This window comes from Artibeus jamaicensis, unplaced genomic scaffold, assembly GCF_021234435.1.
Source record: "Artibeus jamaicensis isolate MK-2021 breed Jamaican fruit bat unplaced genomic scaffold, CSHL_Jam_final scaffold_584, whole genome shotgun sequence".
Lineage (NCBI taxonomy): Eukaryota > Metazoa > Chordata > Mammalia > Chiroptera > Phyllostomidae > Artibeus > Artibeus jamaicensis.
In genome coordinates this window covers 351,149-367,413 of record NW_026522048.1, presented here as the reverse complement: position 1 = coordinate 367,413, position 16,265 = coordinate 351,149, and the positions used below count along the sequence as shown (strand labels likewise).

The 16,265-nt window shown below is 35.3% G+C and overlaps 1 protein-coding gene across 5 annotated transcripts; it reads right to left on the bottom strand.

Moving 5' to 3' along the window:
* Positions 1 to 253: 253 nt before the first annotated feature.
* On the bottom strand, positions 254 to 7,676 carry KERA (keratocan). 5 transcript variants are annotated; one of them, XM_037147477.2, is made up of 4 exons: positions 7,602 to 7,675; positions 7,373 to 7,430; positions 5,172 to 6,065; positions 254 to 1,187 (listed from the first exon to the last, which is right to left on the bottom strand). In XM_037147477.2, the coding sequence occupies exons 3-4, from the start codon at positions 6,055 to 6,057 to the stop codon at positions 1,021 to 1,023; spliced, it is 1,053 nt and encodes a 350-aa protein (XP_037003372.2). In that variant the 5' UTR covers positions 6,058 to 6,065; positions 7,373 to 7,430; positions 7,602 to 7,675; the 3' UTR covers positions 254 to 1,020. The 5 variants fall into 5 exon arrangements, with proteins under 5 accessions (XP_037003372.2, XP_037003373.2, XP_053514765.1 ...); XM_037147478.2 differs by having other exon boundaries at positions 7,373 to 7,424; positions 7,602 to 7,673; XM_053658790.1 differs by having other exon boundaries at positions 7,373 to 7,424; positions 7,531 to 7,608.
* Positions 7,677 to 16,265: the final 8,589 nt, after the last annotated feature.

Here is a 16,265-nt window from a genome sequence, read left to right as displayed (position 1 = left end):
CTGGGTTAATTTTTTTAACTCATGAAAAACAGGTGTATTATGTCAGATACTTAGAGTATGAATTTCCTTTCATGTTTACTACAACAAAAAGAAATACAAAGTGGGAAGATATAGCCATGCTAGAAAAGTGGAAATAATTGTTATTGTAACATTTTCTATTAAAATGTGTTTCTAATAAAACTTGTGAGTAATGTCCCTGGAATAAATATTTTTAACTTCTGTTTGTTAGAAAGCATTCACTCTTTTTATTTAAAAAAAATCCCCCAAATGCCAACAAGTGTATGAGCTGAACACTGTAATTCAAGTGGATTTCAAATGTTAAAATACTAAGATTCTGTCAGAAATGTGTTGTGATACACATAGAAAACTTAGTAGTTTAATTATTGGAGTATATTGTACTATATCTAAGAATAGCTGCTATAAAAATAGTAGTAAACTAAAAATGGTGGTTGCTCTGTTATTTGGTATTAAAAGGCTAAGACTCATTATGAAGTATTTGATGTATTTCATATTCATTCTTAAGCTAAATATTAAACTTTTACCTACAAAAGCTACTTAGCTATCTGAATTTAATTATTCCTTTATGATTATGACAAAGATCTCATTTTTAAATTTTCTTCAAATCGTCCTACCTCCTGTTATGTTACTATATTTATACTGTAAATATAGTATCTGCATAAGCACTTCTGAACATATAAAATATGTTCCTTCTATGCTGCAACAATGTAATTGCATTATTTGGTATTAATAAGCTGTGAAAGAGACAAAAAAGAATTATCTTTGAGTTGATGAACTACTTAACTCTGTGTCTGTTTTATTTCTTTAAAAAGGTAGGCTGTCCTACACATCATTGGTGAAAGCATCTTTGAATGGAAAACTGCACAGATGAAAATGGCGGCCAAGAACCATTGGAAGTGTGATTTTTGTTTTAAATCTATAAATGTTATCCACATTTCATGTCAGAAATATTAGCTTGTTAATTAAACCAATTTTAGATTGTTGAAATAGTTGAAAATATGTTTAAATAATGATAGTCTGGAGGAGCCTGAAGCAGGTCATTAAATCCATCGGGATTGGTGATTTGATTTCATTTCCATCCAGTCGAAGGTAGCTCAGGTGAGGTCCATAAGTGAAGAAATCTTGGTCTGCAGGAAGTGTGGCAGGACATATTACAGAAACATTCACATCTAGGGAGACAAAGAGAGTAAGAATGAATGACTTGGAACACAAGAGGCCAGGGCACAGAAGACCAAGAAACTTACAACAGTTGTATTGAGGGCCAGTCTTATAATCCATGGAAGTGGAAGGAAACCCTTTTTGCCTAAGTTGGGGGGTTATACATGTATGTCTTATAAAAGTATTTCTGAAAAAAAGGGCAACATAAGCATAGTCATCTCATTCCATATTCTGCTTTACTTAGTACAGAGCACTAGAAAGGACACATTGTTAAAAACTTTGATGGAAACAGGATGAGAGGAGGCATGCCTAGGTTAGTATAGGCGGAGACAGGTAGGATTTAGGGTATTTGCTAAAAACAACAGTTTATAGTTGGTATGGGAAGAATGGGGGTGCATAAGTAGATGGATGGATGAGTGGATGGATGGATGGATGCACAAGTGAAAAATCAGTCTATTAGATAAAATGCTTGAAAATTACCTTAAAATGCAAAATTTCAAATTAATAGTGTATAACCAGTTTTTAAAAAGTACATTTAACGTAAGTATGTGTATATGTAACACATAAAATAACTTGAATTTTTATTCTTAAGTGTATTTAATTGGAAAGGAAACATTTGCCAAAAGTTGAATTGCACAAAATTCAAGCCAGGAAATAATCCATCAACCTTTTCATATGGTCAGGATATGAGAAATTGTGAACCTGCCTTGGATCAGAGCCATTGGAGTTAATGATAATACTGAGGTTTAAGAGCATTCAGGAGATAAGGCCTGTTAAACTAGCAAAATTCAGGGAAGTGTAATAGCTGATAACAACCATGAATTCATGTATTTTGCCTTTAAATCCCATTCTGAAACTAACTGGAATGAGAATTCTTCCTTAGAAGATGAGACACACCTAAGTTGGGCAATGGTTCCCCTTTGCGTTCTGTTGGTACATAGGTATTTACATCATCCTGGAAGATTTCATGAGTAGAGTGAGGTTGCTTTGCTAGGGTGTTATGCCATTTTGTGGACTGAACTAGCTAAAAATGACCCATAGTTGTAAAATAGTCTTGTGTTTATGAAGTTATTTTTTTACATTATCACTTATCATCACACAGCCTTTATCAGGCATTATTTTGCTCCTCACCTGGGTGTTGTGAGCATAGTGGTTCAGACAGGCAAGGCAGTGAACACGAGGTATTTCAGCAAGCGAGTCAGTGCTGGATCCCAGCCTAGCATCTTCCTCCTGCACAGGGCGCCCTTCCTACTGGAGAGACTGTATCCTATCTCCTCATCCTCATCACCCTCATGCCCCTTAATCAATGAATACATGCAACATAAGAAACATGCACTCTAAATTTAACTGTGTTTTTATAAATTAATTATGGAATTTCTGAGAGGCCACTTAGAAGTCACTTATGTGAACACACAACAGTTTGCCAAATTTAAAGTCCCTTGAGTCACCCAGAAGAAATCAATGTGCTTCCATCAGTTTGCATGTGATAAGTTTACTGCCTTGTAAATTCTGAGAACTCTTCTTATAAAAGGTATATTTCTTGGAAACTACTTTATTAACAACTAGAGTAAATTATGTGGCCAGAAAAACTAAGCATTTTAACAATTAATATAACACAGTGTGATATAATGATGAGCCAGTAATAGCCATGAAAATATTTATTTTAAATTCTTTTTCTTGGAAAGCAAAAATGACCATGTTTTATACCTACATTAAGAAGCAAATCAATTTCTCTTTGTTGATGTAGTTGCTCTTAAAATTATTGATAGGAAGCTTTCTAAACTTTTGTTTTCTCAGAATTGATGAAGATTGTGCTGTTATTATACTATATGTGCAGGGGAAAAATACTCAAAATGAGAAGCCCTGGGCTCAGTTTCCTGTCATTGTATTTACTTTTTGTTCTTGGCAAGTATATATCCTCCCCTAGTTGAGCCTCAGTTTCTCTTCCCTCAGAAATTCCTAACAATAGAACATAAGACTTACAAGGATAACTTGTGGCTCTCAAGTGAGGTCCTGGAGCAGCAGTATCAATACAATAGTTTACCTGGGACCTAAGTGGTCACCTAAGACCTACTGAGTAGGACACATAGTCCTCCAGATGATTCTGATGCTCACTAAGGAGTGAGACCAGTTGAAAGACAGAAATACATGAGAAAACACTTTGTAAAAACTCTCTAAAATATGACTGAAAGAACTACAGAGTCCTATTCTTTATGTAACTTTGTATAATGATGTACATGCCCACCTGCGTGTTGAATTTTGCTATCTCATTCTTAAACACCCTCATTCTTAAATTCTCTTGGGGAATCCCTAATTCACAAACAGGGATTTATGGGGAATCACTTTGAATTAACTCCCCACCTCAAATGTTTATGAGGCTTTTGTTGTCGGATGAGGAATGCACCTGTAGAAGTATAGAATTTTCATCAGAAAAAAAATTGCATGCATTTTGATCAATACTGGCTGTTATACTATCTGGTTTAGTAAAATAGATTATAATCACATTTTGTGCTGCATGGTTTGCTTTTGACTACAGAATTAAACAACATATCTCATCACCATGGAAAAATTACTGTCCTGGCAGCAACCTGCTTATTAATTCCTGGATTTTATGCTCAAGTATGCTGTTAGAAAAACCAAACAGATCTTGAATAGCTGAGCAGTGCCTGGTAGAAAATGGTCTGTTTTTATAAATGGGATGTTCATGTGAACATATACTTAAAGAAAATCTTAGTTTGTAATGACCAGGCAGCATAGCCTTCTGACAATTATCTGTGTTATTTTCCTCCAAACCATCTGATTGATTCTCACTGGAGACATACATTTGCTAAGGCTCTTCAGGAGAAGTCTCCTCAAGATTTCCTGCCTAAAGGGCTCATGCTGGGATTGAAGGTGCACGGAGAGGTGCCAGGCTGATTCCAATAACCCAATGGCTGCACCAAGACATTGTCCACTTCTACACCATGGTTTCAAGCACAATTGTGAAGGTGCCAAGTTTGCCTTTAACATCTCCAGCCTCTTCTTTCTACAACTACATCTTTTCTTGATGGCACCTCTGTCTCCAAGGCACTTGGCACTCATTTCGCTTTCCCTTACTAAAAGCTATTTTCAGGAAAGGAGAGGATATTCTACCTTATTGATTGCTATTAGTCCTAAGCAATTGCCATCTTCAGGGACATTTGGTCCCATTTAAGTTGAGCACAGCCTTATCAGGGCAGTATTGGTCCCCAGTGCAAGGTCTCAGTATCAGCAGGACCCCAGAACTTATTAGCAATGGATAGTCTCTGGTCCCATCAGATCTACTCCAACAGACACTCTGAGGTGGAGCCTCGGGTCTGTGCAGATTGAAGTGTGAGAAACCCACTGCCCAAGGCAGAGATTCTAATGAGGGTGGTGGCAGGGACCTGTTTTTAGAACAAGGGTGCCTTTCAGATAACCTCTAAATCATATATCTCCTGTTACTGTTTGTGACATTGTTAGTGCCTAGAATACTTTCTTAAATAAAGCTATTTACTCAGTGAGGCACAAAAATTAGAATTTTCTTAGAATTAAAGAAGTAGAGATTTTTAGTTTCCCCAATAGATAATTGCCTACTGTAAGTTACTAAAGTCCACTTTTCAATCTGCAATTTGAAGACTGAAACTTTTGGGTTCACTGAAAACTATCTGTAAATAGATAAAGCTTAATAAACTTTTTTCAAGTTGATGTCTTTTTAAACAATTGTTGTTCAGTTACAATTTTCAAAGTTTTCTCCCATTAATTTCCCCTGCCTTACTCACCCCCTGCCTCCCACATTCAATCCTCCTCCACCCCTGTTGTCTTTGTCCATGGGTTCTTAGCTTAATACACTTTAAAATTGAAAATACACTTTAAAAATCTAAGTACACATTAGTTGGGGAAAAAGAACAACAGATTGTCTATTTTTAAAGAGGATAGGGAACAAATTTAATAACTGTGAACTTTTTAGTCAAAGACACACCCTGATGGCTACTTACTCTTAATTTTGTTATGATCAAGGTGAAGGTGCTGCAGGTGGGCGTTGATTCGGGGGACCTTTGTGAGCCGATTGTAAGACAGCTGAAGATCTAGAATGGATGACACGTCAAAACCACTTGAAGGGAGACCTGCATCTGATAATTTGTTGTGGTTTAGTCTCAGGAAGGCCACTTTAGGAATCACATTAAAATAATTTTCTGGTATTCCCTCAATGGAATTGTTGTCTAGAAACAGTTGCATTGTGTTGGCTGGTAATCTCGGTGGCATATTCCTCAGGGCATTCTTGGCCATGTTTAGTTGTATGAGGTTCTTGAGTCCCTTGAAGGTGTCTCTTTGAAAGGCATTGTCTAGTAGTTTATTATGTTGCAGGTCAAGAAGGGTCAGGTTCTCCAGGTTGCTGAAAGTCCCTTGAGGAATTCTGGATACCTTATTTCTGGCTAATTGTAATTGTTCTAAACTTCTTGGCAATGGAGAAGGTACCTCCTCTAGATCATTATCTTCCAGAAATAAGAAAAGCAACTTTTTTAGCTGGCTCAGGGCTCCTTTTTCAATTCCATAGTTGGTTATTTTGTTCTTGTTGAGATTTATCCATCTCAGCTGGGTGGCATTTTCAAATGGCTTCTCAGGAATTGTTTCTATCAGGTTGTTTTCAAGATAAAGATACCAGATCCTTGAAGGAATAGCAGGGATTTCTTTGAGACCACGATTTTCACAATATAAAGCAGTAGGGAAACTGGGGGGACAGAAACATTCCCTGGGACAATCGAAGTCTTGCTCATTCCAACCTTCTGGCTCATGCACCTCATAGACCTGTCTCACATTCCGAGTCCACACTGAGCCTGTTATGAATACCACCCAGATGATGAAACAGATGGTGGTTGCCATTATAGTATCTAGGACAAAGGAAACAATTGTTAGGTATTGAAGATCTTGATCTTTAGGTAATTGTATGCACCAAAATGATTAGTAAACATTGCTTCTTTGAGGGGAGGGTAAACACCTATCAACATTTTATACAGAGGTATTAACTTATACCCATTTATTTAGTAAGCACTATATGAAGTGCTTTGCAAAAGCTGAAACTGACTCACCAACTTGTAGCTTTCTGGTTTTAACCCAAACACAATGAAAACTGAGAAATGAAAAGCAAATTTTAGAAGCTCTAAGTGGTTTTCCATTTCAAGCTATTTAATGCAAGGAAGTTAACTGAAATCTTGAGTTGAATACAAAAGTATAAAAAGGTGACCTTTAAATAATTCAAATTGAGAGTCTGTTGTTCCTAGGAAGTAGGCATATGCTTTTACTTTTATTCCTAAATGAGCAGAACATCTGGATGAGATTTCCCAGGCTCTCTGGGCCTTGAACCAAAGAAAGCAATCAAAGAACGTTTTAGCAGTTTGTTGTGAGGAAGATTTTAAGATCTGAAGAAAAGTGTGTGATTAATCTTTTACTCTGTTGCTCAACTGCTCAGGTAAGTTTAATTTTGGGGTGTGGGGAAAGACTTCTAATGTAAGTACAGGATCAAGTTGTTCAGCTAAGAAATTTGAATGAAGAAATCTCTAATATCAAAATTAGGTAAATAATGTATTTAATTACAGCATTTCTGTGGTTGATAAGAAACTAATCAAAACATGGTTAGGATGTAGGTAGAGTTCCCTATTTTCAGTATGGCCACCAACAAGGAATAGGTAAACATTTACTGACATATGATACATCTGAAAACCATTAGCCCTTTCCAATGATTATAAACAAGAATATCGGTACAATAAATTTTTTAACAAGAATATATATCTATATCTGTATATGTAGTTATATATAGATATAATATATATAATACATATAATCACTAGCATTTAACCAATATGCATTTAGTTCAACTACTTGATAATAAGGACTGAATAAATTTTACTGATTATTTAGGAAAAGAGAAAATAAACCAGCATTATTTATGAAATGCTGCATTTCAATTTTGCTACTAAATTGAGGGAAAGGACAAGTGCAGAGCTGCTTCTGCAAACTGTCAGATTTCCTACAATTGCAGAATGCTGCTCTGGTCATCTTCCAGCAGAAACATTAAAACATTTCTTTCTTTGTATTTTTTTCAGAACAGGAATTTGTTTTAGTTGTTGAAGCTGCCTCTGATGAATCAGAACTTTGAATTCTTAACTTTAAGAGTTTTAAAAAGTGCAAAATAGTTTACCTTGCTGTCCAGGAAATATACCGTTGAGTCCTGTGTCTGGGTCTGAAGTTCGCTAAAACTCAGTTAAGAAAAAAAGCACAAAGAAAAAAAAACTTTGACTAAAATAATTGTTTTTATTTCATGCTATCAAGCTTCCTATAAGAAAAAAATAAGCTTACCCTAACTAGTCACCAAAAACACCTTTTGATCTATTGTTTCCACGTTGACAGAGATTCGGAAGCCTGCTTACCTCAGTCTTCTTGGATCTTCTTCTCCCCTTTCTATTGGTCACTCACTGCTCTTTCACAGTAATGGATTGACCCAGGCTCCACTGTTGTGTTTTCATGAATCCTCCCTAATATATATGCATCAGTACCTCCAACTTTAACCCCTCCAACAATCCCAGCACTCAGTACCCAGACAGCCCCACACAGGAAATTCTGACTTTAATCTCAAGAACCTATAACAATAATTGAGGGCAATTTTCACCCCCAATTCACAGTTCCAATGATACTGTAGTGTACTAATATCTAGATGTAATTTATCTATCAGCAGGCAACTTAAGGCAGTTTTGGTTTTAAGTGTAACAAAAGAGATTTTAAGACTTTTTTTTGTAGAAGGTCTTTTTAATGAAAACAAAAAATAATGACCCATGTTCTCTGCTTATGTGAAACTGTATTTTGTTTGTTTATTATATAAAGCAGATTCTCAAATGTTATTTAGATATACTTTGTTTAAGAGAAGAAGACATAAAATGTATGTAAAAAGTTAAAAACAAAATCTGGAAAGCTATACCTAATGTTGGCATTAAAAGTAGTGTTAGGCTCTGTTTTAGAGAAATAGTTTTGTCTCTAATTCCTACTAGGAGCATTATTCCAAATACCTTTTTAAATGATTTTTTTTCCTTACCACAACAGGTATTTTACATTTGCTTTGTCATAATACATTCTGTTACACTGCTATTTTTTCTTTAACACATACATCTGAGATAATATTTTCCAGTTTTTATATTTGAGGAATTGTAATGCCTTTTGAGAAAAAGACACATTTTTTAAACCTCATTTTCAGATATTACTTCTGAATATCTGAAATATTCAGATTGATTGGTTATACTTTTGTTTTTTTAAAGAATCTGTCGTATTCTAAAATTAGGAAGCTTAATTTATAGTAAGCTGTTCACATAGGTATTATGAAAGAGCCCAGGGAAGAGGAAAGAGTGTTAGGTTCAAAGTACCATATCTGAACTGCCTCCCCCTTCCCTCCTAACCATTGGCAGGTCAATTGGAGCCTAGTTTGTCATCTGTAAAATAGCAGTCGACTGCTTCACAGGGGTGTCCTTGGTTTGTGGTGAATGATTATGGAAATGTAAGCCTTTCTTTGTTTAGAATTAGCCTTTCTGTCACAACTGGGAAATGCATTCAAGCTAAGAGCTTTTAGAGACTAATTTCTGAGTGACACATGATCTCTTCATAGTTTTACACAACACTCATATCATATTTTTAAGAAAAAAATCAAATGTTATTTGCTTTCTCACAATGATATCTCTCTACCACATTTTTCTTTTCTCTTTTATTCTTTTCTAAACCCAGAGGATATAAATAACAGATGATCTTCTGCACAACTCCCCTTCAGCTACTCTCTTATTTTTTTTATTTTCTTTTTTAGGGAATCTTATTCCAGTCATTTCTTAATTTTACTACACAGATGTTGCTACGAGTTTACTGGAGGAGTGTAAAATCAGAGCAGTGTACCGGCTGGCTGCCCGAACACTCTTCATTTTCTGTTCACTATTCCACCCATGACCTGCCCACAAAAATATGGCTTCTCATCTCTCCACTTCCCTAAAATTGCTCCCACAAAAATCAGCAGTAACACTTGTATTTACTAACTATTGAAGTTTGTTAGTGTTTAGCTTACTTGAGTTGTGATGCTTAGAATGCTGACCCTCCCCTTTTATTAAATGTTTCTCTGACATCATTCTCTTCATTTTTCCTTCCCTCTTCTGTTGACCTCTCCTGTCTATATCCTGAAGCTTTCTGTTTCCCACTAACATTTTAAAAGTGTTTCCGGCATTTAGAGCTCTTTGATATTCTGTCCTCTGCCCTGTACTCTTTTTTGTTGTATACACATTTCCTGTGCTATTCCATGGTTTTAACTGTTCCCTCTATTTAATAGAGCCTATTATGATGACTCCTGAGTATCTCTCTCCAACCCAGTGTCTGAGAGACCTGACCTCGATTGTGGGTATACAACTGCTTTCTAGAAATCACCTATTGCATTTCTCAAAAGCATATACCTAAAATAAAATTTATTATCTCCCTTTACTTTAAGTACTTTTGTTATTTCATACTTTTGAGTGGCACTATCATCTTATCCAGCCTCCTAAACTAGAAATCTGGAAATCATTCTTACCTCTTCCTTCTTATTTTGTGAGCATAAGATAATAGTCACATTTTAAAGATCCTGGAGACATGATATAAACAAATATGACCATAGACAGTGTTTCCCAGGTTTGGTGTCATTGTTTCCAGATTAAAAACACAGAATGTTTTCCACTGGTAGTATATTCTCTATCTATTTTTTTCATTTTTCCTATTACAATTTAATCTAACCTGCTTTGATTACTGATCCTTGCAAAATGGAGGCAAATTATTCATTGAATCTGCTTTAATAAAAGTTCAGTAAATTAAATTAAGAGGGTGATGGGAATGAGTTGTGCCTTTTAAGAATTGATAAAAAAAACTTTTCCAAGTCTTATCTGACTCAGCTTAAATGCAGAAAGGAGGCATAAGAGGTTACGATGTGGCTTTGCCATTGTTTCTCTAATGACAGATTGGTGTTTTAGAAACCCATGGGGCTTTGGACACAGTCTATGCAATAAATATTTACTGAATGAAGCATAAAATCACTTTAGTAGCCATGAGTTTTTGATCAGCATAATTATGTAAATAGAAACATAGTGGAGACCTTAAGATATATGGTGAAAAAATATCCATGTTAGAGTCTTCTTTCTGCAACTTACTAGTTGTTGGAGCTTGTACAGGCTATTTAACCATCATGAGTCTAAATCTACCCATAATGCATGTGCACTCTTGACTACTAGGAAGAGTTGTTTGAAAAACAAATAAGAAAATGAATATGAACATGTCAAAAAACATGTAGGAAAATTTCATGGTGAAATGAATTAAAGGTCAAGGAGAATGAATAAATTATTTATTTCAAACTCTCTCCTTTTACATATCAGAAGCGAGGCCCTGGTACTTCTTTCTGCAGAGAGTGTGATAGTAGGCATCTTGGACCACCTGAGAAGAGTCCTAGAAATTGGGGAAAAGGTTCAAGTGTTGCTGTGTTGGTATTGTTGTTGTTTTAACCTCTTATTTTTTTTCCCTTTTAGCACCTTCTAACATTTCCTTTTTGCTTGTTTTGCTTCCACTTCTTCCTATTAAAAGCCAGGAAGAGATATTTTGCTAAATTGTCTCAGACTGAGGAATTTATCTTGTTACAATTTCTGAAGATCATTGCCATTTTAAAAGAAAGCGCCTTGGCTAGTGTGGCTCAGTGGATTGAGTGCCAGACTGCCAATCAAAGAGTTGCTGGTTCGATTCCCAGCCAGGGTAAATGCCTAGGTCATGGGGCAGGTCCCCAGGAGAGGGTGTATGAGAGGTCACCACCACTGATGTTTCTCCCCCTCTCTCCTTCCCTTCCCCTCTCTCTAAAAATAAATGAATAAAATCTTAAAAAAAAAAAGAGAAAGCAATGCATGAGAGTAGTATAAAAGACATAAAACTCTAGTAGAATTTCAAATTTGTTGGTATGTGTGATGCATCTATTTTAATGACGGTTGGACTATTAGCGCTCCCAAGAACTTTGTTTATGGACAATTGGATGGATTTTTGCTGGGAGAAATAATTTGCTCTTAAAATATCAATTTCAGCTTTGTTTGACTAAACTCTGTGAAATAATTAAAAAGCATAAAAGGAATCCCCTAAAATATATAGCTGACACATGCACATATTAATATATATAATTTTAAAATTTTGTCAGAATAATACCTTTAAAACATAGTAATGATATATTTAAAAGGTTAAAGCCACTACAAAACTTACAATGAAGATACAACCCCCACCTCATCCAGCTCAGTGTAAGTGTCATTCCCAAATGGTCATCTGGTCGACCCTAGACTGATTCCTTTTAGTATTCATTTTAATGTCCTTGTGTTCCTTTTTCTTTGATGCACATTTTAAATGTCTATACTTTTCATTAGATAAGGATTTAGCACACTTGTTTAATATCACTTCGTATCACCCCACCTGCAGCCATGAGGCTCTTCAGTGAGTCTGAATGGCTGCATATCACAAACTTTGATTTAAAATTCACTGCATACATCATTGTGTCATATAAATATTGTTTACTTCTAATAAAGCAATGAGAAACCTTTTAATTTGTACTGTACCACATGTATTAGCTATTATATAAAACTATATATTGTGTATTATATATACGTACACAAATACTTTACTAATGTTTTCCTAAATCTCAAACAGAATTACAAAATTATTTTGAAAAAATTTTGGCACTCAGCAAGTAAGGGTAACAGTATGCTGTTTGAAAGCCGTATCTGCTTGGGTTTAAATAAATCTCTTCCATTTACTAGCTGTGAGACCTAGAACAATTATCTTTGCCTTTGTCTTCATATTTATAAAGATGATAATACTGGTAATAGTAGCAATAATAATAGTAACAATAATGCCCACCTATACAGTTGTTATAAAGATTAAATGAGTTAATATTTTTAAAGCAATTAGAACATTATAAAAGCATTAATGAATAATGTCAGATATGTTAGGTTTACTGTGTTTTCCTGAAGATATCTTCCCTGGAAATCTATATCCTCCTACTTCAATGTAGTTTGCTGACTATTGCAGACCAACCAAAGCAAATTTAGCAGATGATAACTGTTCATTTGTATGACACATTTTCATTGTCTCATAGTTAGTGAGAGTTATACAAATCCTCCCTTACAACCTACACAGAAGTATCTTACATAACAGCTGTTTATTTGCAACAGGTGTTAAAAAAATTCACATACTGAATCTTCATTACCAGGTTTCTTCAAACATTAACTAAGCATACCATAGGCATAAATTAAACCTATACACAAAAATCACACTGCCTCTGCTAACATGCTGTCATTCAAAGTATAGTTATGGATGTACTTTTTAATACAGCCCTTGCCCCCGGGCCTGTGGGATTGTTGGGGTTCTGGGCTTTCTTCACTTATTTCCTGTGTTAGATGCCTTGTTACTCCCTGGGCCTTGTGTTCTGCTCTTGATTAACTCCATCCACAACGTTGGCAGAATACAGCCTCTAGTCACTTTCTGTGCCCATGAGATAATTTTGTGTGTCCAGGTGTATAAACTCACATGTTTAAAAAGTATTTATTCACTTAGCATAATGCTCTCCAGATCCATCCATGCTTTTGCAAGGGGTAGGAGCTCCTTTTTTCTTTCTGCTGTGTAGAGTTCCATCATGTAAATGTACCATAGTTTTTTTTATTCATTCATTTACTGATGGGCATTTAGGTTGCTTCCAGCACTTGGCTATTGTAAATTTTGCTGCTATGAACATTGGGGTGCATAGGTTCCTTTGGATTGGTGTTTCAGGATTCTTAGGATATAATCTCAGCAGTGGAAGTGGCGGGTCAAAAGGCAGATCCATTTTTAGTTTCCTAAGGAAATTCCATACTGTTTTCCATAGTGGTTGTACCAGTCTGCATTTCCACCAACAATGCAGACGAGTTTCCTTTTCTCCATATCCTCTCCAACACTTGTTGTTTATTGATTTGTTTATGATGGATATCCACAATGGTGTGAAATGGCATCTCATTGTGGTTTCAATTTGCCTCCCTTCGGTGGCTAGTGAAGGTGAACATCTTTTCATATGTCTCTGGGCCCTTTGTCTTGTCCTTCTTAGAGAAGCGTCTGTTCAGGTCCTTCGCCCATTTTTTAATTAGATTTTTTTGTCTTCCTGGTGTGGAGTCATGTGAGTTCTTTTTTGGCAGGGGGAAAATGGAGACAATTGTATTTAAACAGCAATAAAATAAATAAATAGTATTTATTCAACCTGCCTACTTAACTTATATTTTGACTGGATAGAATTCTAATTTAAAATAACATTACTTCAAAATTTTGGAGCTATTTAAAACATGATTATCTGGTTGCCTCTGGAATTGAAATTTAAAAGGTTGAAAAATTGTAATTCTCAGTCTTTAAAATGCCACCTTCTTTTGCCTTCTGAAAATAGTTAGAATTTGCTTTGAATCAGTTTCTAAGCTGTGACAACAATCTACCCTGAGAGGCTGTATGTTTCTCACCCACTGGGTACTCGAGGAGACCTGTCAACCTGCAAATTCATTCCTACAGAAGCCCATCTAGTTTTTTTCTATTTTCGCTTTTTGTACATCTTAGCTAGTGCTCCTTTGTGTGAGACTAATTCTCTTACCTTTTCTACTTCCCTTCTTAAAAGCTTTATACTTTCCAACATATTTCCTTAATTTTGTTTCAGACTTTTAACATTTCTATAGCATATATTTACTTTGGGAATATGTTCTCACTTGTTCCCTTCCTAAAGCATTCTTTCATTTCCTGTAATTACTATCTTTTCTTATCTCATTTAAAATGAGATAAAAATGTCTAAGATTTTGGTAGATCATAAGTTTTTTCTACTCTCTGTGATAGTTTATTTCCTTTTATTTCTTTTCTTAAATCTTGGTTTGACTTGACTTATGAAAATATTTTATATTGGGAGATTTCCTTACATATCTGATGGTGCTGTGCTGAACTTTGAGACTTCTTAAGTCTAAGAACAAAGCATAATAATCTTACTGGAAGATCTACAAGAATTGATACCACTCAACTTCATTCTAAAATGACCTGGTTTGTGGTCTTTCTGCTTGTCTGTGTATGTGTGTGCTGGATATAAATTAACCAAAAAATTTTTGCTTGTTCACCTTATTGTACTTTTCATAACTATAATATTTATTAATACTACTAACATAAATTTTTATTATTGTGAATAAATAGCAAATAGTGTTCATTTATTGTTTACCCTCTGTGTCAGAAACATCCTAAAGTTATGCTGATTCTGAAATTGATCTGAAACTAGTACTAAATCTTGTCACTTCTAACCTATGTTTTCATTCAACTTGGGTATTTATGATTCTCTACTGTCGGTTGCTCCAAGACTGTATGAGAAGACTTTCATTACCTAATCAAAAAATAAAGATAAAAATAGCTCTGTGATACTTAAGTGAGTTGTTATCAACTACCCAGAGTTACTCTGCTTTAGAGTAATTTTATTCTAGCTTGTCAAGCCCTCTTGATTTTGCCAAGTTAGTCTCAGCACCATCGGCCTTCAGAGGATACTAAATAACAGAAGGTGAGCAGCTTGAAAGCCAATCGATCAGTTTGAAGCTTATCTCAAACGAACTTCAGAAGAGGTCTCTTACAAGACAATATTTCATTGAAATGCTGAGAAAAATACTACTAGACTCATAATATCTCAAGTAATTGTATATTCATTATATTTCATGTATGTTCTTATTCTCCTTATCTCCTTTTCACACTGCCCTTCCAGGCCATCCAACATTGGAGCTATATTGTTGTGACAATCAATTTTCAGTTGTTTCCTGCATACCATATAACATCCATTATAGTTTGATTGTAGGTATACTCTTCTCAGTCAGCTGGTCACAGACAAAGCCCCTCTGAGGTCCTATGTGTACCCGAGGAAGGGGCAGCAGGGACCCATGACTAGGACCTTCTTGGTCTCATTTGCATGTATGTCATGTTCAGATTTTAGGCTACATAGATCAGATAACATGAGTTTATGGGCAATAAATGTCGAATTATTGTTTAGTGTTCCATTGTGTCTAGTTCTCAAAAAGATGATAAGTGTATGTTCAATATAGCATACCCATGTTTTGAAAAATTAGGGGTTTAATTCTTTTATTGAGGCTTACCACCTACCACATTTAATGACATTACCTGCTTCATACTGTTTAAATATCACTTAATCTGATTAGTAATAAGTAGTGGGATCACTGTGAGCTCCACTCTTTGGAAAGTCTTTGATTGCCATGGACAAACTCAGATCTTACAGCTTCTCAGCACTGGGCTCACATGTGGCCTCCAAAGTTCAGGAACTCCCCATATTCTTAGTGGAAATGGGTACATAGCTCAGCAATTTGTTTTCACTTTGAGAGATAGCCCAACCTTCTTCAGAACCCTAAACCCTTATAATAAGTCAGTGATTTGACTGCCCTATGATTCTCAGTTGCATTTGTCTCCAATGCTCTGGCATTCAGGTGTCTCAACAGTGTATCTAGCTAATAAAGTTTTCCCTTCAGATTATATCACAACTGTTTGTGAGATTGTTAGCTCTGCAGACTAAAATGTGATACAAAGCCAGAGAGTGAACACAATCCAGAAACAGTACAGCAAAATTCTATTGCTGTTCCTGTCTGGTGAAAGAAAACAGACGGCCTCTAGCAACTTTGTTTATTGGAATAGTGGAAAAAGACATTATTCGGGTCAGTTGCTTCATACAATGTCCTAAGAGCTATGATGATTTGGACTGCATGTGAAATAGCAGCTGCCATCTAATTAAACTTTGGAAAATCCATTTTTATTCTTTAAAACTATTCTTCCATCACCAAACACTACACTTAAATGGAAATCTTCTCAGACTTATGTACCCTGCATTTTTAGTTTTAAAAGTAGTGCTAATATTTTCAATTGTTCTATATAAGTTATATTGCTATTAATTTACTCTTTTTTGTGGAGAGGTAGAATTTTCTACTCTGCAATTTTCTACTTGATCTTTTTAATCAGAATGGTTCTTCTTGCATGAGTAA